The sequence below is a fragment of the Falco punctatus genome (genome assembly GCF_963210335.1).
Source record: "Falco punctatus genome assembly, chromosome: 4".
NCBI classification, from domain to species: Eukaryota; Metazoa; Chordata; class Aves; order Falconiformes; family Falconidae; genus Falco; species Falco punctatus.
In genome coordinates this window covers 49,499,412-49,519,609 of record NC_137583.1, presented here as the reverse complement: position 1 = coordinate 49,519,609, position 20,198 = coordinate 49,499,412, and the positions used below count along the sequence as shown (strand labels likewise).

At 48.5% G+C, this 20,198-nt stretch overlaps 2 protein-coding genes across 2 annotated transcripts in view; both read right to left on the bottom strand.

Annotated features, from left to right (window-relative positions):
* The window catches only part of UHRF1 (ubiquitin like with PHD and ring finger domains 1), a 42,682-nt gene extending 39,104 nt beyond the window's left edge, over positions 1–3,578 (bottom strand). Inside the window, exon 1 of the mRNA XM_080382531.1 lies at positions 3,474–3,578. The gene's annotated coding sequence lies outside the window, so the exon portion shown is untranslated. The remainder of the gene's footprint in view (positions 1–3,473) is intronic.
* Positions 2,279–6,547, bottom strand: FEM1A (fem-1 homolog A). Its single transcript, XM_080382534.1, has 2 exons — positions 4,166–6,547; positions 2,279–3,992 (listed from the first exon to the last, which is right to left on the bottom strand). The coding sequence occupies exon 1, from the start codon at positions 6,263–6,265 to the stop codon at positions 4,220–4,222; it is 2,046 nt and encodes a 681-aa protein (XP_080238660.1). The 5' UTR covers positions 6,266–6,547; the 3' UTR covers positions 2,279–3,992; positions 4,166–4,219.
* Positions 6,548–20,198: the final 13,651 nt, after the last annotated feature.

Sequence of the window (20,198 nt, the reverse complement as noted above, 5' to 3'; positions counted from 1 at the left end):
GGCTGAGAACGAGCACAAGACACCAGGCTTGGATAAATGAAAGCCCCCTCTGTCCTGAGCAGAACAAGCACCACACAAAAACATCGCTATTTAAAAGCTGCCATCGGTTGCTGGCTTCCAGCTTTGAAACAAGTTTGGCTTTTAACTCTGAAGGACCCAGTGACAATGGATTACATCACTGTCTCTCTCAGAGTCTGCTGGAATCCTCCAGGTGCTTGGATTCCTTCTATTTCCTTATTTTCCCTCCTCTACACATCACTTTTGTTCAAATAGGTGTTGTGTTACCGAAATTCCTGTCACACTGCAGTTGTTGCTGTGCAGCCAACAGGACAGCCACCCCCCTTGGAAGAAAACATATACATCCCTCCTTCCCCAGCTCTTCTGCTTTCTATAAATAAATGTCATGCAAAACTAGCCAACTGGAAGCTGCTCTAGCTTGTAAACAGCCTTAACAGTCACATTAGAGTTTGCTTGAACCAGGGAAAGGGAAAGACATCGCAACAGACATTGCAGGATGGGGTTTGTGGGGTGTTTTTTTTAAGCTTACTGTGCATGGAAGGTGAGAGGCTCAAAGGTTACTACTGGGAGCAACTTCCACCTAAGAGCCACCGCCCTGTTCAAACCGCAGCAGCAGCAGGTTCACTCTTCCCACATTTTCAGGGCCCTCTTTGCTGCTGCTCACACCAGCAAGGAAGCTTTGCCACCAGGGCCTTGTTTTCACCAGGAGAACATGCCTGCGACCCCCTCATTCTTCCCCAGTTTTTCTGAGAATCTGGGAAATGCTGACCAGTATCCCTACCTTTATGCTCTAGGCCACTTTCTTGTAAACACTGACCTTACAGCATTAGAAGACCTCAAAGATGACCACTGACGGACACCAGCAACTGTCTCCAGCAAAATGCCAGTGAATTTCTCACCACTTTTACATTTCTAAGGAAACCCGTATGGAAGGCTTTATTGTCAAGAGGGCCAAATACCAGTATGAGAGAGAGAAAAGCCCATATTAGGTTTTAAGAAAGGAATAAAAGGCAGACGTTTTGTTTGTGGCAGGGTACAGAAGGGCTCCTGGAGAGCAGTGTGCTACAGGAGCGTCTGTAGCCACCCCTGTGAAAAGAAACTTCTACTCTCAGTCCAAGATAATTATTCCAATGATAAAATCATCACTGAAACTTTTCACTGCTCCCCATAACTCCTCTTTTTGCCCCACATACTGGAGCTGGCCCAGACAACACATACAATAAATACGGACTGTTCGTTGTAATTACCCCTGAATTCATGCAGTGATATTTCCCACCCAGTAATTACTATCAACATTTAATTGCTGGGTCCTTACTATGTAATTAGAGATCATTTATCTGTTTAAAAAGAAAAAATGTAAAGTCCTTTTTTATCACATGAAGTATTTTCTTCCTTGAGGCTTTTGGACATGACTGGATCCCCCAGCTACCCAATCACAAGATCCCAGCTCCAGAGCTGCTTCCCCATCCCAGCCGCAGAACTCCCTTCTCATCTCTCTCCTCCCAGCAGCAGGGCATGGAACTGCAGGCACAGCACACCCCAGTCAGGGACCATCAGTCGCTGCCTCAGTCCTGAGGCTATGCAGTCCCTTGTACCTGCGGCGGCACCTGCTCTCCTACATACGTGAAGATCATCTATCGCACAGCAGTAGTATTTTGAGGGGAAAACCATGTCCCACAGATCTGCAGACACTGCCTCATGTCTAGCACAAAGGCAGCAACACTGATCGAGAATTATTTCTTTTGAGGATGGAACAATCACTGAAGGGACAAACATTCAAATATGTTACCCAGCTGCTGCCATCCTCCCTGGGGAAGGCTGAGCATTTTTGGAAATCCAAATCCTTGTGGGGAACTAACTCCAAAAGCTTTAAATCCTCTGTCTGCTTTTGACCTCCCACTAACAGATTTGGGGTTGAAAAACATGAACTGATGATAGCCACACTGCATCCCTCCTGCTTGCTGTGCCCACAGCCCCAGCTGTATACAAGGCAGGTAACATCAGAGTAGCATCCTTTCACATTGTTTCATTAACATCAAAAGATAAGGCAAAAATATATGAAGAGGGGTGTCATTTCAGTGTCAGTGTCATCCTTGTTCAGAGGAAATGTTTGCAATTGCAGTAGAGATTAGCTTTTCCCAGGAGTAATGATGAAATTAAACAATCACATCCACTGATTGCAAAACCCCAGTACTCCTGTACCCACAAGTGTATCGTCCCTAGAAGACAAGCTGAAAACAAGAGGCTTACCAGCAAGAAGTCCAAGGCACTTGCATTCTAGCAGCCATTTTTTGTTTTATTATTTAAAGTTAAGAGCGCTCATCAGCTCACAAATTAACAAATTCCATTCCTGCAATTTAGTTCAGGTTTCAGCCAAAAGGAAAAAAAAAAAAAAGTAGCTAAACTATCTCTGCAGTTTACATCTCAATAAAAGTTAAACCTCCTTGCTTTATAAATAAATGTTATAGTTAACACAGCAAAAATGTAATGGCAGATCTACAATATATTTAAGGGGCAGAGAGCACTGGATTATTGAGGCATATGGATATGCTGACTTATAAATACAAGTAAAGAAGCTTCAGTAGCATATAGTGCACAGTTGTTTGTCAGAGTTCTGCTCTCCCAGTCCTGACCTTTCCCAAAGCTCAGAGGCAGCTGCTTCACCCCCAACTGTGCTTTCTGCTCTGCCTGGGGCCAAGAAACAAGCCACAGGCTGCCAAAGCCCAGTCACTCCCCCTGCAAGAAGAGAAACTGCTGGAACAGCATCTTGTTTACCAACACTGACTGGTTACCACCAAGGAGGGTTCTGCTAATGGAGGCAAATACCTACCCTGAGACTATGGATTTAAAGAGGGGAAAAAACCAAGTTGCGTCCAGCTCCTAATTAAAGAGAAGAGCTTCCCCAGATAGTAGCCAAGTAAGATTTCAAATTCAATCTTTGAAGTAGCACCATCTTCAGTAAAGTTGCAAAAAGAACTAAAAGCTAAAACCAGATGGTAACAACCCACTCCATGTAGATTTTCAGAATGGGGTAATTAATGAAGCCCCAACAGTTTATACTAATAAGCCTCAGAAGAACAAGGAGGCACCTTTAGCTTTCATGTCTTTCTTGCTTCTTCCTTCAGACCACCCTCATGCAAGCATGCCACCAACACTCACTTGCTTTAATAACCCTGCAGGCACCACCCACACTACAAGTACCTCCCATCCTCAAAAGATGGTTCCAAGTGCACTGGTTTGGCTCCGAAACCTGGCCATACCCACCCCATACAGCTCAATCCCTGCTGACCTCTGGAGCTAGAGGGCCTCCGTGCAGGGAAGGGCCTGAACGTGCACAGAGTGGGCAAGCTAAGGGCCTGAACGTCACAGTAGTATTTCGTTTTTAAGGTAGCAGTTTTTCCTCCCCATTCATAAAAACCAACATCTATTGATGAAACTATATAACCAGAACTGACCTTACTACATCTTAACAGGGTTGAAGAAGTCTCGCAGCATAGATAGGGCCTGGCTCTAAAAGAGAAAAAATAACCCAGCTTTATGCACAAGCACTGAAATCCCAGGCCTTTAACACCACTTGCTACTTGGCCAACCAAGGGAGACAAAAACCCGTCCTCAGCACACCCAACCCTACCGCCACGCAAGGCAACTACCTCAGCAGAGCACAAGCCACTCGGCTGTTAGATTCTTACTGTACCAAATCTGAGAAGGGGGTGGGGAAAGAATTAGTTGGAAGATATTTTATTCCTCACTTGCATTCCTAGCTGTTTGGTATTTGGGATGGGAAGGGCTAGAGCACATGTGTGATGTGTAGCTGCTCCAAAGCTTAACGCTGAGTTAATCCAGCACTAATGGGAGAGGCAGCAGGTCCCAGGGAATCTCCATTTTCCTTCCGTCTCAGGACAAGACTGTTGGCATGGGAAAAGGGCAGGGGCTGTGGCCTTCTCTGGATACAGCGCAGTGGAGATATCTGGTACCTGAAGACGACAACAATGAGGGACAGGCGTGAGCTCTCGAGCCTCCTCCTCCCCTACCCCTGTGCATGCCAGCTTGATGGTGACAGATGAGGACAAAGCTCGCAGCCTGTCTCAGCACAGCGACGGCCTTCAGCACCTAGGCAAGGATGGCCTGAGATCTCAGGCTGCACTACCTCTGTGGGGTGAAACAGGCGATGGGAAAAACTGGGGACTTCAGCTCTCCTGCCCTAGTGCAGCTCAATGAAGGCTTCCAGCTCCTCGGGGATGAAACCCTTGTAGGGAATCTTGTGCTTGTCCAGGGCGCGAGCAGCAAGGCACTGGAGGGTGATGTAATTGAAGGGCTGCATCATGCTCTTGGTGAGCAGCTTCTCATCCAGCAGCTCATAAGCAGTCTGCTTGAAGGCATTGGTGGCATCCATGTGGGCTCCAGCCTCCATCAGGGCACTCATGATCAGCGGGCAGTTGTTGCGGGCAGCAATATGCAGCGGGGTGTTGTTGTCATAGTCACGGCTATCTGGGTCAGCCCCACACTCCAGAAGCAAGTTCACAACGTGGAGCGATGGGAACTTGCCCACAGGATAACGTCCCACTGTCGTGGTATCTTTGTCCACAGCCATATGCAAAAGAGTGAAGCCATTCTTGGCCCGGGGGCTGCACTTAAGCAGGCGGTAGATAGTCTGGCGCTTCTGGTGTTCCTGCTCTGGGGTGCACTCCATCTTCTCCAGCAAGAAGACCAGGTGGAGGATAATGGCCAGTGTCTTGGTGAACTGCGCAGAGTCAACTACTGGGTCCTTGCCATGCACAAGAGCCCTCTCCACCTCCCGGACCCCTTTGCTCAGTACTCCCATGAGGTCAGAGAAGCCCAAGTGGGTAGCTAAAGTGCCTTTGGAGCGGTCCTGAAGCACATAAGAGAAAAGCTCTGCAAAGGAAAGGAAACTGCTTGCAGTCATCGGGCTGAGAGGCTCCAGGTTGCCTTGCTGCATGTCCAGAGCGTATTTCCACAGGTTAATGCAGCGCTCAAAGTTGCCGGAGTCAGCATAGACTGCTCCTCGGTAACGGATGTAGTAAGAAGTGTCTGGGTGGGAAGGCCCCAAGATGCGCTCTCGAATCAGCAGTGCCTGCATGCGCATCTCATCTGGATCAGTAATCAAGGCCTCCAGTTCCTCCAACGAGCTCACTTCCCGGGAATAGTCGTAGGCCAGCACCAGCTGCCGAGGCTCAGGTTTAGGCAGGTACTGTCCACCTTCACACCGAAGCTCCATCGCTCTTCGCCAGTACTTGTGGGCTCCCAAAAGGTCACGTTTCTTATCCACAAACGTAGCACCCAGCAGCTCCAGTGCTTCCACAGCAGCCTCTCGAGTGCAGAACACATTAGGGACCTGCTGCTCATCCTGACTGGAAGCTGAGGCACAACATCTCTCACAGCCTTCATCACAGCCCTGAGGAGCTTCCTTGCCAGTGCTGCAGCAGCTCTGATGGCTCCCACCTGAGGCACAGGTCCCATTTGGGGTCCCTGCAACCCCCTCCTCTTCCTGCTTCAGCCCTCCTTGGATGAGGTACTCCACAATGTTGGTGTGACCGGTGACGCTGGCAGCTAGCAGAGGAGTCATGCCATAGCCATCTTTCTCCATGCGGGCTTTGGAGCGGAGCAGTAGCTGCAGGATCTCCAGGCTGCCAGACTCAGCGCAGTCGTGTAGGGCCGTATTCCCCTTCACGCTCCGGCGGTTGACATCAGCCCCTTTCTCTAGCAAGTAACGTGCAATTTCACTGTGCCCTTTGTAGCAAGAAATCATCAAACACGTGTGTCCATGCCGGTTGGCTACTTCCAGGTCAGCCCCTCGCTCCCCGACTAAATAGCGCACAATCTCCAGGTGCCCATCAAAGCAAGCAGCCCGCAGCGGCGTGGAGTTGGTCAGCGTGGTCTGGTTCACCGACGCACCGTGATCCAGGAGGCTGCGCACCACCCCCAGGTGCCCGGCAGCAGATGCTGCCCAGAGCGGTGGGGCCCCCTCGATGGTCTCCCCGTCGAAGTTAACCGAGCCCCCCTCCTCCACACGGGCGCCGCAGTGATCCAGCAGGTACTCCACCACCTCCAGGTGCCCGTGCCGGGCGGCGATCAGTAGCGGGGTGCTCCCCCTCCCGGGGCCGTCGCCCCCGCCGGGCCCTGCCGTCAGCGCCTCCAGCTCCTCCCGGCTCCGGCTGCCCAGCAGCTTCTGCAGCAGCTTCAGCTTGCCATCGCGGGCCGCGTTGTACACAGCCGTGCGCAGATCCATGGCGACGGGGGCCGCGGCGACCGCACCGGCCACCTCCAGGCCATGGACCGGCTGCTCCGCCACGCCCCCAGCTCGGCCCGGGGCAAGGGATGAGGGAGGGCGGCCCCGCGGGGTGGTGGTGGGGGAAGAGCCCTGCGGGGCCAGAGGGGCCCGGCGCGACACCCCTCACCTCAGCACAGCAACCTTCAGTCTCTCCGCCTGGCCGCCATCTTAAGTTGTAACGCGAAACAAAATGGCGTCTGCACGCGCGCGGGGGCGGGGCGGGAGCGGGACGATAGGAAATGTAGTCCCGGCCCGCGCGGCCCCCTCAGGCGCCGCTCCCCGGAGGCCTCGGTTTCCCGGCATGCAATGGGAGAGGGGCGGCAGGCGGGGCCCGCCGGGAGGGCGGTCGTCCCGCGCGGGGCACCCTGGGATTTGTAGTCCCTCTGTGCCCGGGGTCCGCCCCCGCCCCGGACCCCGGCAGCCCCCAGCCTGCGTTTCCCAGCGCGCCCCGCGCCGCCGCAGGGGCTGCTGGGGGAGGGAGCGGGATGGCGCCCTGCGGCCGCGGCGCCAAGGGGGGCCGGGCTGGGTGGGGGGCTCGTTGCTCGGGGTTCGCACTGGTCGCTGTCCCGCTCGTACCCGGGGCGACCGCAGCGCTCGCAGGGGAGCAAGCTGGGCCCGGGCCCGGGCCTGGGGCCTGGCTGCCCCCCAGCCGCCGCCCCGGGCCCTGAGGGCCCCGGGGCGGGAGGTGACGGCACCGGGTGCGCGGTGGGGCCCGGGGACGGGACGGAGACCGGGTCCTTGTGGCGGAGAGCCCCGGGATCTCCCTTTCCGTGGAAACGAGGGGCGACCTGGCCTGGACAAGCTTTGCTATAACTGTACAGCATGCGTAAATGTCATGGGGGGTTTATTTCTCTTAAATTCCTTGAAGCGATTGAACTATAAAATACAATAGCTACACAGCATTAGTCTGACATGGGTTTGATTGTGGCAAATCGTCGGGGTTGGTAGAGCGTTTAGGCGTACAGCTTCTCTGCCCTGGACGAGGTAGTCTGGTAGATGGCAAAGCCTCATCCACAACAGCACACACAGATTTATTCCCTTTGGTCCACAGGACAATATGTACAGCTTTCGCCATTCCTGAACGATAATCCAGGAGTGGAGCCAGGGAAAAATATTCCAGGCAATAAATAGCATATCTTAGATGAGTGAAGCTTTAGTTACCAGAACCTATTTTTAGGGCATACGTTGAATTTAAGTGGCTCTAATCTTTATATGGAGAATTGGCACAGGGTTTCTCCTGTTGTATTTTATTTATAGCTGTTTTTTCTCCTTTCCAGGGAAATAAGATTAGCCTTATTATTTCCGTTATTATTACTACTCTGTCTGCCATTATTATTATTCAGCCCATCTATCCACCCATTTAGGTCTTGTCTGGAATTACCTAGGATTATCCTGCTAATGCATGTTGCCTTCACACAGAATATAATTTTTGTTGCTAAGAAACTGCTTTTGCATAACAGACAGCGTGGGCCTAATTTTCACTTCAGCAGCTGTTGAAGTCAACGGGAGCAGCAGGTGCTCAGCGCTCCTGAGAGCCAGAGCCAAAGCGTCCGTGGCAGAATTCCCACACAAGGTCTGACTGTGCATGCGAGTGTGTCATCTACATGTGCGATGTGCTCGGGGACGCAGCAGCTTTGTGCTTGAAAAGAAAAGGAGCAAAGGTATCTTGAGCGTTTCCAGGGTGGCCGTGCTGTGTGAGTGCAGTTTCTTGCACACCAGGATGGGAGGAGCGGTACGTGGGAATATTCCTGTGTCCCCTCTGTACACAGATGTGTGAATATGCATGTATGGTCACAAGCTAAAAATTGTGTTCTCCTAAGTAAATAGCTGCCAGCAATGAGCTTGGGCACATGGCCCATTTTAATATTAGCGTGTGAGCCTTTATGTGCATGTCTGTGTGCACCAGCACAGCATGTGGGACAGCTGGATGCGTGAGTGGGCTGGGTGTGTGTGGGGCTGTGTACCTGTGTGCATCTCTGTCCCCACTTGTGAAATCCACAGCACTTAGGCTGTTTATGCTGCAGGTCAAGGCACAGACACAGTGACATTTCCTCTCCCTGCTGGCTCTTTCATGTTGCTATGGTGATCAGATGCACTTGCACTTTTATCTGAAGTATCTATTAACTAAAGCTTCCTATTAATTTCCCCTCCACAGAATGCATATGGAATTCACCGGAACACCAGGTAGGCTTTTTAGGTCCCAGATTTACATCAGAGCCTACCCCCAGTTCTTGGGTGGGCTGTTGGAAACATCACAGGGTAGAAGTGCAGCTGATGGAAATGTTTTTTCCATGAATAAAGAAACTGCTTAGTAATGAGAGAATAAAGAGTACAAGGAGTAGTGTCACAGCAGCTTCTCTCTGTAGATCTGTGACTATGAAATGTACTCGAGCCTCAGTACCGTGCCCCCGACCCAGGTGTAAATGGATTATTTGGTCTGCAAAGTCAAAGAGAGCTGAACGCAGGGGTGGCCACGCTGTTGCCGGGAGCAGGTGGGCTGCAACTGCATCCCCCTGAAAGTTCTGGGGTGGGATTCTGACCCTGCGAGGGGCAGAAAGCAGAGGCACTGTGGTTTATCCTGATCAAATTCCTTTGTCACATTGCTTTTCCTGCGTCCTTTAGTTTCTCTTACTGTGGTCACCACCAAAAGAATTAGTGTCCCAAACCAGGGCAGCGGTTTGGGACATCCCCCAAAGGGGGAGGCTGTCCCCTGAGCCAGATCAGCATCAGAGGCGCAGCTCCCACAACAACCAGGAATGAACAATCTGCCAGTGTGTAACATCCCACCTAAAAACATGGCTGAGTGATGCGTGGCGGCGATGGGTGGCCGCACACAGGGGTACTTCCCATGTCCTCCGGCAGAGCTGGAGCTACTGCTGCGTGTCAGAGAAGCTGCCAGGAAACCTTCCTGTGCAAGTGACAGCTACAAGTAGCGCAGGGGGGATCTGGACACCTGGGACAGAAATGAAGGGCTCAAAACTATCACATCCCTCATCTACAGAATATGTCCTCCACAAGGCCCTGGAGACTCCTGCGAAGGTTTTGTAGGGTAATGCAGATAAAGCCCCAGCCAGTATTCTGAGAATATAGAGGGAAATTAAATACCCACCAGAGGAAAAGAAGATAAAAAATGAGACGTTTTGACAGGGCTGCCAGATTGTGTGGCAGGAGGGTTAATTTTTCTTGAAACTGCCATTTCATATTCCCTTTCAGACAAGCTGAATTACACAGTACTGGTTGCTGGAGGAGTAGCATAATTTTCTTCAGAGAAATAATGACAGGGTACTTAAAAAGCAAGTGAATGGATGGCTAAAGTATCGGGCATAGACTTAAGAAACTGAGGCTGAGACCTCACCTTTGCTAGACACTCCTTTTGTGACCTTGGGCTGGTCATTTAATCTTCCTATGTCTTATTTCCATGCCAATAACACGGGAATAATACCTGTTCTTTCTCTGACTTGCTTATTTAGACTTCAAACTCAGGATTTACAGCTGCATTTTCTGTTCTTATAGGGCAAGAAAACCAAAGAGCTTCAATTCATGCTAAGGTGTCTGAGGCAACCATAATGTACAACGTAGATAATAGTAAAAGGGCTTGGATATATGGTTTGGAACATTTTTAGCATGAAAGGCTCCAGAGTTCTTAATCCATTGTTCCATATCTCTTCCCTCAAAATATGGAGAAGTTTGGATCTGTGCTAAGAATTCCAAAAGCATATAGATAATTTAAGAACAAAGTCCATGCTGATTTATTGAATCCCCAAGTTACTTCTGAAACTGTAAGCATATAATTTAGGTGCCTGCAAAATTTTCTGCAAGGTCTTTGTGCTCAGTCTGTCGCTGCATTAAAGGTTAGTAGCAGATTGAGTCAAGATCCTCGTTTTTTCAAAACTTAAATATAGTCGTGCAGGCAGCCATCTACGAAGTTTTTGTCAATCTCTTCAGCTTTTGGGGGTTTATCTGATTTCCACAAGTCAGAGGAAGATGGCTTCTTGTTGCTAGGTCCAGCGAAGACAAGATATTCTATACGGTTAAGCAACTACATGAGACATTTGCTGTACAAAAGGGACAATTCTAAAAATAGCGAGAAATGGCACCATGACATTAGCAGGAACAATGACCCAATACCCAACTTGCTGCAGGGGCTTTTGTCCTATAACTACCTTCATCATTATGGCTTGTGATGACATTATTTTCTGTGCTTATATGGGCCATGAGGCCACAGCTACCTGGAAGGAAGGATTTTGATCAGCCTGCAGAAGATGAACAAGCGGGAGAGGCATGTTGGGTAACACTAAATCAATGTAGTTTCATTTATATTAGACACCAGCCTGGCAATTTCAACGTTAATGGCTGCACTGCTGCCCTCTGAATTTTTGTAGATTTAATATATCAGTGGGGGAGTAAAAGAGACGGGGAGCATGAGTCGTTCTTGCCTATGATACATGGATCTTTTCTTTCATGCATCATCAAAGGACGGCGATTTGTACCGCTCTTAAATCCTTCTGGCAATAGATTTCCTGGGATAAGCGTTGCTCTGCTCCTGCCTCACAGATTATCTAAGATGATAATAGCAATAGTATCTTTGGATCCCTCCCTCTCGCAAACGGAAAGGACAAAAGACTGGCTCTGAGGCAAACGGCAAGGCAGCAAGGGCATCAGACTTGGACCTAAGCCTTGGGCTCAGTTTGCTTTTGTGGAGCCACCAACTGCTTTTGTGTGTTTTGGCAAGCCATCACCACTGTCCACTGGCACCCTTCTCCTGGGTAACGCGTGGCTACCTCGTAGCAGTCCTGACGGAATAAGGTGCTCAAACACAGACCTCTAGATAGACAGAGAACCGAGTTAGCCTTTCGCTAACTCTTTCCAAAACGCAAGAGTCACTGTTTCCTTTTACAGAGGTACCGAGTAGGGCAGAGACAGGCGTAAGGAGTTGCAACAGGTCAATAGACATGTAGGAAATAGAACCTGGGAGTCCTGACCACTGTTCAATACCCACTGCAAACAAAGAAGTATCAGGACCCACTAAGAACCTGGACGTTATTGACTGGCTTCAAGGACTGTGAAGTATGTTTGTAAACTACAAAGCACAGAGATTTGGAGGCCAGTGGACCGTCTCCACCTCGTAGACATCTGCTGGAGTCTGTTGTGGTGCTCTGCTGCACCAGCCCTACAGCTAATTGTCCCAGTAGAGTTCTGTTTGCAACCTAAATGACCCAGTTGAAGGTAAAGCCGAAAGGACTTAGGTTCCTAAATCACGTATGCCATAATCACAGTGTGCAAAGCTGAGCGCATCCTGTTTAGCTTAAAAAAAAAGAGAGAGAAAGAAAATGCTCAACAGCACCAACAACCCAAATTATTGAAGGTGTTTCAGTACTTACATTTACCACTGGCCTCAGCAGGATTCAGGAGTTTCATTTTCACACTTAAATACCTTTGAGAATAGAGGCCCTGGGTGGTATTGAAAATTTGCCCTTTTCATGTTTTAAAACCCTGTTGGAAGCAAAAAGGGCTAGACTGTGAAAACAATCCCCTCGGGGCATCAAGGTACAAGCAGAGTCTCCCAGCACCCCGCAGACCTCCGTGCTCTCAGCAGCTGGTGTACGAGCCCTAACCCTGCCACAGAGCTGCTGTGGGGTCTCTGAGCGAGACGCTGAACTTAATGATTGTTGATTTCTCTGTGAAATTGCGTTGAAGCTAAAGCAGGTGAGTGCCGTGCTCAGGGAGGGCTGTGCAGGGCTGCAGGATGAGCACCACGGCTTGGTTCTTCACGGACACTACTGCTGCATCACTCGGAGCCCAAACGTGGTGAACTTCAAGGGGATGCAAACTGAGGAGCAGAGTAAGTCACAGTATGACCTCCAGCATATCAGAGCACTTAAATACATACTTAGCTTCCAGGTCCGGAGGAGCTGCATCGCAGACAGGGCTCTTGGTGGGCAGTGGGACCCCTGCTCCGTGGCACAGCCCGTCTCCGGCCAGCGAGGGTGCAGGTCTGTGCTGTATGGCAGGCTATGATTTGTTGTCACCTTTTTAAATGAGAACAACAAAATCACTAGTCTTCCACACAGAGCCAGACCACCAAGAGCAGCGCTTCCTCCTCGGGGACATCCCCCTGCATGTCTTCTGTTGACGTTCCTCAGTTGTTATCATTCTTGTGACGCTTGCTTCTCATTTCAGGGATGGATGCTGCCCTTTGCAGTGCGGGGAAAAAAAAAAAAAAGCAGTATTCTTTGTGAGACCATGTCAAAGCTCACTATAATTGTCTGTCCAATTTTGCAAATGTACCTGTGAGTTCCTGCTCCATTTTCTCACTCGGGAGACTCTACATGCCTATAAAAATTTGCATAGTGTTTTTTCAGGGATATCAGGGCTCAGCAGGTCTCCTTTCTCCTTTCCCTATGATAAACTTCTCCAGAAGTGCTCTGTCAACCTGTCTGTCTCCCAGTTGTATTTCAGTCTCACTGAAATAAGCAAATGCAATATATACTTGGGAATGCTAGAGAAAAGGAATCAGTTAGCAAAGAAAACAATAATGATAGTGCTGAGTTTCCTGGAATCCCACTGAGACACTGATTTAAGCAAGAAAAACAACACCTTTTTGCTGTTTCCTTTTCTCTGAATTGGTTGATGAGCAACCTTTATTTCACCCTAGGTTTAGCTCTGCTTCCACTACCCAGCTTTTTTCTGTTAATACCTTGCATATGACATAAATAAGGTGTGAAAGGACAATGCTGGCTCACATCCATGGAAAGGATCTTATTCCTTTTGACTGCTGTTGTCTGAGTGAGGCTTACTTACCTTGGCCACTGGAATCAGACGAGGGGCGGCATCCTTCCCGACTTCAAACCAAGCCTGTTAAATGTACTTTTGTAAGCAGTTGTGGGAAAAAAAAAAAAAGGAAAGAAACAAAAGTATCCTTCGACAGCCTCGGCTCTGCAGAGCTGCTGCCGTGAAAGGCTCCTTTCATAGAAGGAGAAAGCGTTCAGCAAAAGGAGAGGGTTTGCTGCTGCCGGCAGAGGTTGTGCCCCACGTAAACTCACAGGGAGCAGTCCGGTCCCTCCTGCCCTCCCTCTCTCCTGCTTTTCTTTTCTTTTTTTTTTTTTTTTTTTTTTTTTTTAAACATATGTGCTCTCTATGGACACTTTAATCAAACTCCAGATGGGTTGTTTCAATCTGGGGATTTGAGCCGCTGAGGAGATAACAGTCCATTGTGCCAGCCTAGGTAGCAGGCGTGTTTGTGATAGCTAGAGCTGATACGGGGAGATGTCCAGGTGGTCTTATTTAACAGGGGGTATTAGTGATACTGCCATTGTCCAGGAAATCAGATAAAACAGCGGTCCAGGTGTTACCCTACACCGTGTTTGTGTAATGACATTGCCAACTGCTGATTATTACCTACATTAAAATACAGATCAAACACTGCAGAAGGGTGCTATTTTCTTGGACAAGATTGCCAGCACCCCCAGACTTCCTGGGGTTGCACCGCTGAAAGCGCAAAATTTAATCTGAATATAAAATGGAAGAGTAGCAAGCATCCACTTCTTGCTCATGCTGAATATAGCTTTACTCTGACATATGCCCATGCCTGGCCTGGGCTTGGATTTCCTAAACAAAGGTCTTTCCTCTAAAGTGTTGTGTATTTTCCTCTCTGCCCTGCCATGGAGTGCTCTCAAATGAAAACACTTTGGGGGGATGAGACAATTTTTAGAAATAAACTGCCCAGGACAATTCAGTATTCTGCTAAGGATAATTAGAAGAGAGAACGAATTGTAAAGATGAATGAACTTGAGAGAGAGGGAAGATAGCTTGGGAAGTGCTAACCTGGACTGTAATTTCAAGTGACGAGAACACTTCACAGTCCTGGTTTTGAAACGACGCTGCCCAGCACAGCGATACACCAGGTTCAGGAAGGGTTTTGCCACAAATTATCGCCAGATAATCACATAGTGATCAAGACAGAAGAAGTAACTGCTCAGCTTGAGCAAGGGATGAGGTCCTCTGCTGGTTTTATGCACGCGCATTCCCTTTTTGGAGCAAAGTATTTAGTAGGAAACATAAATTCCAGGCTCAGAGGTGTGCGAGACTTTCGTCTAGACTTCAGGTAGCATGATCTGTCTCCACAGGGCCATGTTTCTCAATGTGATATTTTGCAGGATGGGATCTGCCACTTCGAGTTTGTCCCAGAAATTTCAGCAATGTGGAAGATTATGGCTCCTTGTAACGCTGGCAGATGAACCCCATGGCGCTGAGAGGCTGCTCTAGTGTCTTTGTAATTGTTTATATAGATAGGATCTAAACTTAGCTACAGAACATGGAGAAAAAAAGCCTGGTTAGAAAGAGTGGGGATTCGAGAGCTTAGCCTCCAGCTATCTTAGAAGAGGTTGGCTCATCACGGAGAGATCCCCAGCTGCACTTCCAGGCTGTAAATTAAACAAACAGTATTTCCTGTATACCAGACCACAGGGATGGTAGAAAGAACAGTTGTGGCCTTATTGCTGTTATTTCCTTTGGTTTCAATTTCTGTCCTCTGCCCCCCCACCTCCTTCTCAGGCTGGTGTTGCCCACTTTACCCGATTTGTTATTTATTACAATGGTATAAAGAGAGGCAGGGGGAAAAATGCTCGGTGCAAATTATATTTTGAGCTGTTGTGCTTTGCCTCTTTGGCGGATAATAAATCTCTCTGGCAATGCTCCTCTGTATAGGATTTGTCATTAAATGCAATTAAACAAACCCTGCAGGTGTCCATGATCAGGCCTGCAGCAGCCCATTCACAACTGCAATGTTATTATCATCCTGACAACAAAACACCAGATATTTCCTCAGCTCCTCTGATCGATGAGCTTGCCTGACTTGGAACTGGAGGGAGGAGAGAAGGGGGGAGCAGAGTGGTTCAAATGCTCTTTAGACTTATTGATGAGAAAGTCAAAAAGCTGCTCAGCAATCAGAGGGAAGGTGGAAAGAGAAAAAGGCAGCGGAACAGGAGGACTGAAAGGAATAAATGAGAGAGGAGTGTTTGGGAGCAAAGAGAGAAATGAGGCGATGTATCACATGGTATCCATCTACCCAACGATTTTGTTAATGCACAAGACTAGAATTTAGCAGGCAAGCGAGGTACTTTAGATATGAGTCTTCTCATGTAACTTTAGCCTGCTAACATTTAAGCTTTTAGTGTTGAGTGAGTCATGTAGGCTCCCTTTGCAGTCAGTGCAAAAATTCATCTCACCCTGAGACAGGACCTGATCAGTGGGTTGACTTGTTGTCCAGGGGTATCTGTCTGTCTCCGTTAACTGCAGCCGAATGGCTGGATCAGATACCCAACTAATTGCAAATCCCATCCATAACAGCCAAAGGAATTGGCTTTTGCTGAATGCCTGTTCCTTTCTATCTTCATTCACAAGGAGACATTTTCTGGCACAGCTATCAGGAGAGCATGCTACAGAGGCACTGCTGATAGTATTTGTAGAAAGCAGGTGCAACAACATTTACACCAGAACTGTTGTGTGCTTTGACAATCGGGGAACAGGAAGAAAAGTCCTGTGGTTTATGTCCCAGGCAGCCTGCAGAGTATGAAGGTCAGGGATTCTCAGGGGACTAGCTACCAGCAAGTCCAGCGAGAGAGAAAAATTTGCAAACACCAGTCAAATTATTCTGCCAGAATCATTTGTTCAGCTCGGCCTCAGGGTGCTCTCAGGATGACCCTCTTTCTTCCTCTGATCTCACCCCAGGAATCCTACTTTAGTCCAGTTGATTTCTGGGGCACATATAGAATTGTGGTGACAAGCGATAGCTTATATTTCTATAGCGCCTTTGCGGATGCGTGGTACCATGGAAAGCAAGCCATAGGGAGTTAAATGAGTAGGCTTCGGTAGGGCGTGCGCATATGTAGAATGTAAGGGATGTTTATTTTCTTCTAAAAAAAAAAAAAAAAAGATATTGTCAGGGTCTTTGATGAAGTTTTCGTAGCCATGCCTGAAACGCCCAGTAGGGCAAACAGCATGAAACCCCTTTTAGTGGCATGGGAGATGAAGTTGGGTTTATGGCAGAAGGAGCCAGGGTTTCTGACATCAATCCGTGGTGTCTCAGGATGACAAATTTCCCAGACCGTGCATCTAGATGGCTATGCAGCACTGGTCTCTGGCTCCCTGCTTGCTAGGGCAGTCCAGATTTCTGTACCAAAGAATGTCCTCTTTCCATTACTTCTGCTCAAATACTGGAGGATTTCACTCTACCCCTTTCTGTGTCCTTCCTTCATCATTACATTCCACTTAACCTACCGGTTTGTGCCAGCAGCAAACCGATGTGCAATTCCCCGGCAGGCCAAGCCAGCACCAGTCCATGGAAGCCAGCAGAAGCTCCCTGATCCTGTGGCACCACAGGACATGGCCCCTCAAGTCTGGCTGCGAAGTAATGATTCATTGGACACACCAGTGGTTCCCCGGTTGTGGTCCTTGGGGCAGTGATGGTCTGCAAGGGCATGGAAAAATCCACAGCTACCAGTATTATTTATGGATAAGTCCATTTTGCATGGCTTCACTGATAGATCCTGGGGACATTTGAGGTTACACTGGGTCAGAACAGTTGGGAGCCACGCATCTCTGCAAAACCAGCAGCCTTACTGGTGACACAGCATTGCACCTCTCTAGTTTCTTCCATTTCCCTCAGTTGCTGCCTAGACTCTGCTCTCAGGCACATCTGCCGAAATCTAGAAACATCTCTGATTTACTCCTCCCAGGCACTGTAGGATTTGTGCTGAGGTGACAAAGCCGACACAAAGGGATGTGGTCTCTTCCAGGGAAAAAAGACAAGAACTGGCATGTCCCGGCTGCCAGTCTGAGGAGCCCGGTGACTGTTAATGAGTGTCACTGGGACAGATCTTCAGCTGGCGTAAATGAGCACTAGCTGATTTTAAGTCCACAAGGACTTTAGTGGAACTATGTTGATTTACACCAGAAGAGCAGCTGGTCCAGGGCTCAGGCTGACTGGGGAAAACCCCCTGGAGTTTCCATCAGTGGGTGTGAGAGCGGGGTAGGAGCCGGCTGCGTGCATGAAGGGCTGCGGAAAGCAAATAAGGGAAGGATGGGAAATGCACATCTTATTGGATTGACTTCTCCAACGAACACTTTTTTTTTTCTTCTTTCCGCTTCCCTTCTAGCCCACCTCCAGCAGCTCCTCTCTCACACGCTCCCTCTCTGCGCTGCTCATCTCCCTTTGTGCACCTCTTACCCGCTCTCTCCTCTCTAAACAGGTGCAGTTGCCACTCAATAGACTTTAATTACCACTTCAAGGGCTCTCACCAGGGTCTGTTGGGAGGGTGGAGATGAATTTTCCTGAGGATTATGCGTATGTCTGAGTTCTTTTTAGTCAGATGGCAATATTGCTGTCAGTCTGTATCCATTGAGAGATTGTTTCTTCATGTTGTCTCTGCTTGTGTTAACAAAAAGCAAAACTGCTGATGAAGGAAAAAAAAACCAACAAAACAACCCAGCCATTACCTGGATTAATTATCAGGACAGCAAATTGGTCTAACAAAAAATATTATGGACAGTTTTAAAAAAACCCAAGGGGTCTCAGCTGGGCTTCTACAACATTATTTCTGCTTGCAAATAGGCCAAATTTTCAGAAGTGGAGAGCTCAGCATCTCTAAAGATTTTTGTGGGAGACTGGGGTCTAAAAATACAAGTTGTTTTTAACCACTTTACCTTCTTTTTTGCTCCATGCTCTTCCCATCACAGCTCACTGGAGAAATGCACTGTTAATGCATTGTGCTGGTACCCCAGGGGATTCCTCCAGAGTGAACATGTCAGTTGATTTCTGTCTTCAGCACAGTTTGCCTATGATGGAGAGTTATTCCCAATGTTTAACTAGTAACAGAACATTATTTTTATTATTAAGATCCTCTTCAAAAGACAATCCTGGAGAATGCAGAGCAGAAGCTTGCATCTGTCGGATCTGCTTGAAATTGTTTGCACAGCATGTGAGCATACACTGGTGTATAAATGGAGATGCACACAGAAATGTATACACATGCTTACATGTGCTGATGTGCAACTGGAAAAGATGGGAGCTGGAAATGTAACAGTATCTTTTGGGACAAGGAAGATTTCCAAATATTTTAAAAATAATTTTGCTTTTGCTCAACATTAACATTTTTAATTTTTTTCATAAAAAGAAAAGAAGGAAGGAGATTGTTTTATAGCAAATTAAGCAACATTTCCTTCTGCCAAAATGGTTTGTTTTCCTAAACAAGCAATTCAGTAAACTGGGTAAACAGTGTAACCACATCTGCATTTCTGTAAATGTGTTTTCCACGGAACATTCTGGCTAGCTCCAAAACAGCTGGGCATATGCAACATCTGGGCTTCTGTTTGGCACTCTCTCCTGTACTGGTCCCCGAGCATGCACCAGTGTCCATGCCAGAGGGCAATACGGTGCCGTGCCCTGCCTCTGCTGTCCATGCAGGACAGTCTGTGCTGAGCTCTTATGCATTCATGCCACCGAGCCAGCTTGTATTCCCGAGTTAGAATCCAGGCTCCTCTTTTCCCCTGGGCATTAGTAACCACCGATGAGACCCAGACACTGGGCTGAGGTTCTTACGTGCAGTCGTGTCCCCGCACGCCGGCGGTGTTCATTTGCCATCAGCACGGCTGCCTCCGTGTGCTCCCCACCGCGCTCAGCCCTGGTGTTGGTACCTGCCGCACAAAGGCAGAAGAGGTGGAGGAAGGGTAGGTGGACAGCACTGGTGGGGATACGCTGGTAAAAAAGCAGAGTAATCACAATGGCACTGCTGCCCTAAGACATCACTGTAGTGTCTGTCTGGGGATGTTCTGTTCCTCCCTCCGCAGGCTCCGAGTGCAGCTGGGACCTGATACAGCGATGTGGTGCACGACACCGTGAGCTCGGTCTGGGACGCGGCTGCCCCTCGGTGCAGGGTCCGTGACAGGAGAAGGAAGAGGCACGGTGATGCACCTACAAGAGACTTCTCCCTGTGCAAACACAGCATGGCTGTGCCACTTTCTCTGGCCTTTCTCCTTGCCCTTGCTCCCGTACTTCTCCACCGGGAATCCTGCAGTCCCTTCCTCTCCTATTCCTGCCTTCCCCAGCCTCTGGAGATCTGCCAACCCTCCAGACGTTCCCACTCTCTCATGTTGTGTCCTTCTACTTCTCATTGTAGCCCTTCCTTTCATCTTCTAGGATTTTAAAACCCTTCTGCCTTCATCATCTCTTCCTTCCCCCCTTCCTTTTCTTGTGCATTTTGCTTTCCAGGCCCATCTACCACATGTTGTCCTGCCATTCATGTGGGACGAGGAGGAACATTGATCACAGCCATCTCAAACCCATCTCTCCCTTTTCCCAAAGAGCCAATGAAAACGTCACCGTCACCCATGAGATAATCATCATGTTGCTCACGTCCCTTAATTGCTCTCAAAGTACACATCGAGGCTGCGGAGCCTCTTTGAAAGGCAGGTTCTGGCCTTTGGCATGTTATTGACAGGCTGTTGATAGGCCCCTTTGTTGAGGAGCAATTTTGTCCCTTTTGCTGTACAATTTTTTGGTGTTTTTTTTTTAAAGAGGGCTCTTTCAGAAAGTAGATTTTAAAAATAGAACTGAGCTTTGAATGAACAGGCACCAGACTTACTCCTGAGAAGTGGTGGCATACATGTGAGATGAGAGCTACCAGCACGTTTCATGCAAGACTCCATACAAGAAATCAAAGCTATGATGACTGATAGCTTCATCCTCGTTGCTTTTTGTTCCCTCCTCTCTTAGACCTGGTAATTAGATGTTTACTCACAGTGTATTACTAAACCATGAGATGTCTTGTGTGTTCAAGTGCGTGGTCCCTGGTAAACAAGTTAGAGAAAGTTGACACTCAAGCTGTGCAGCAAC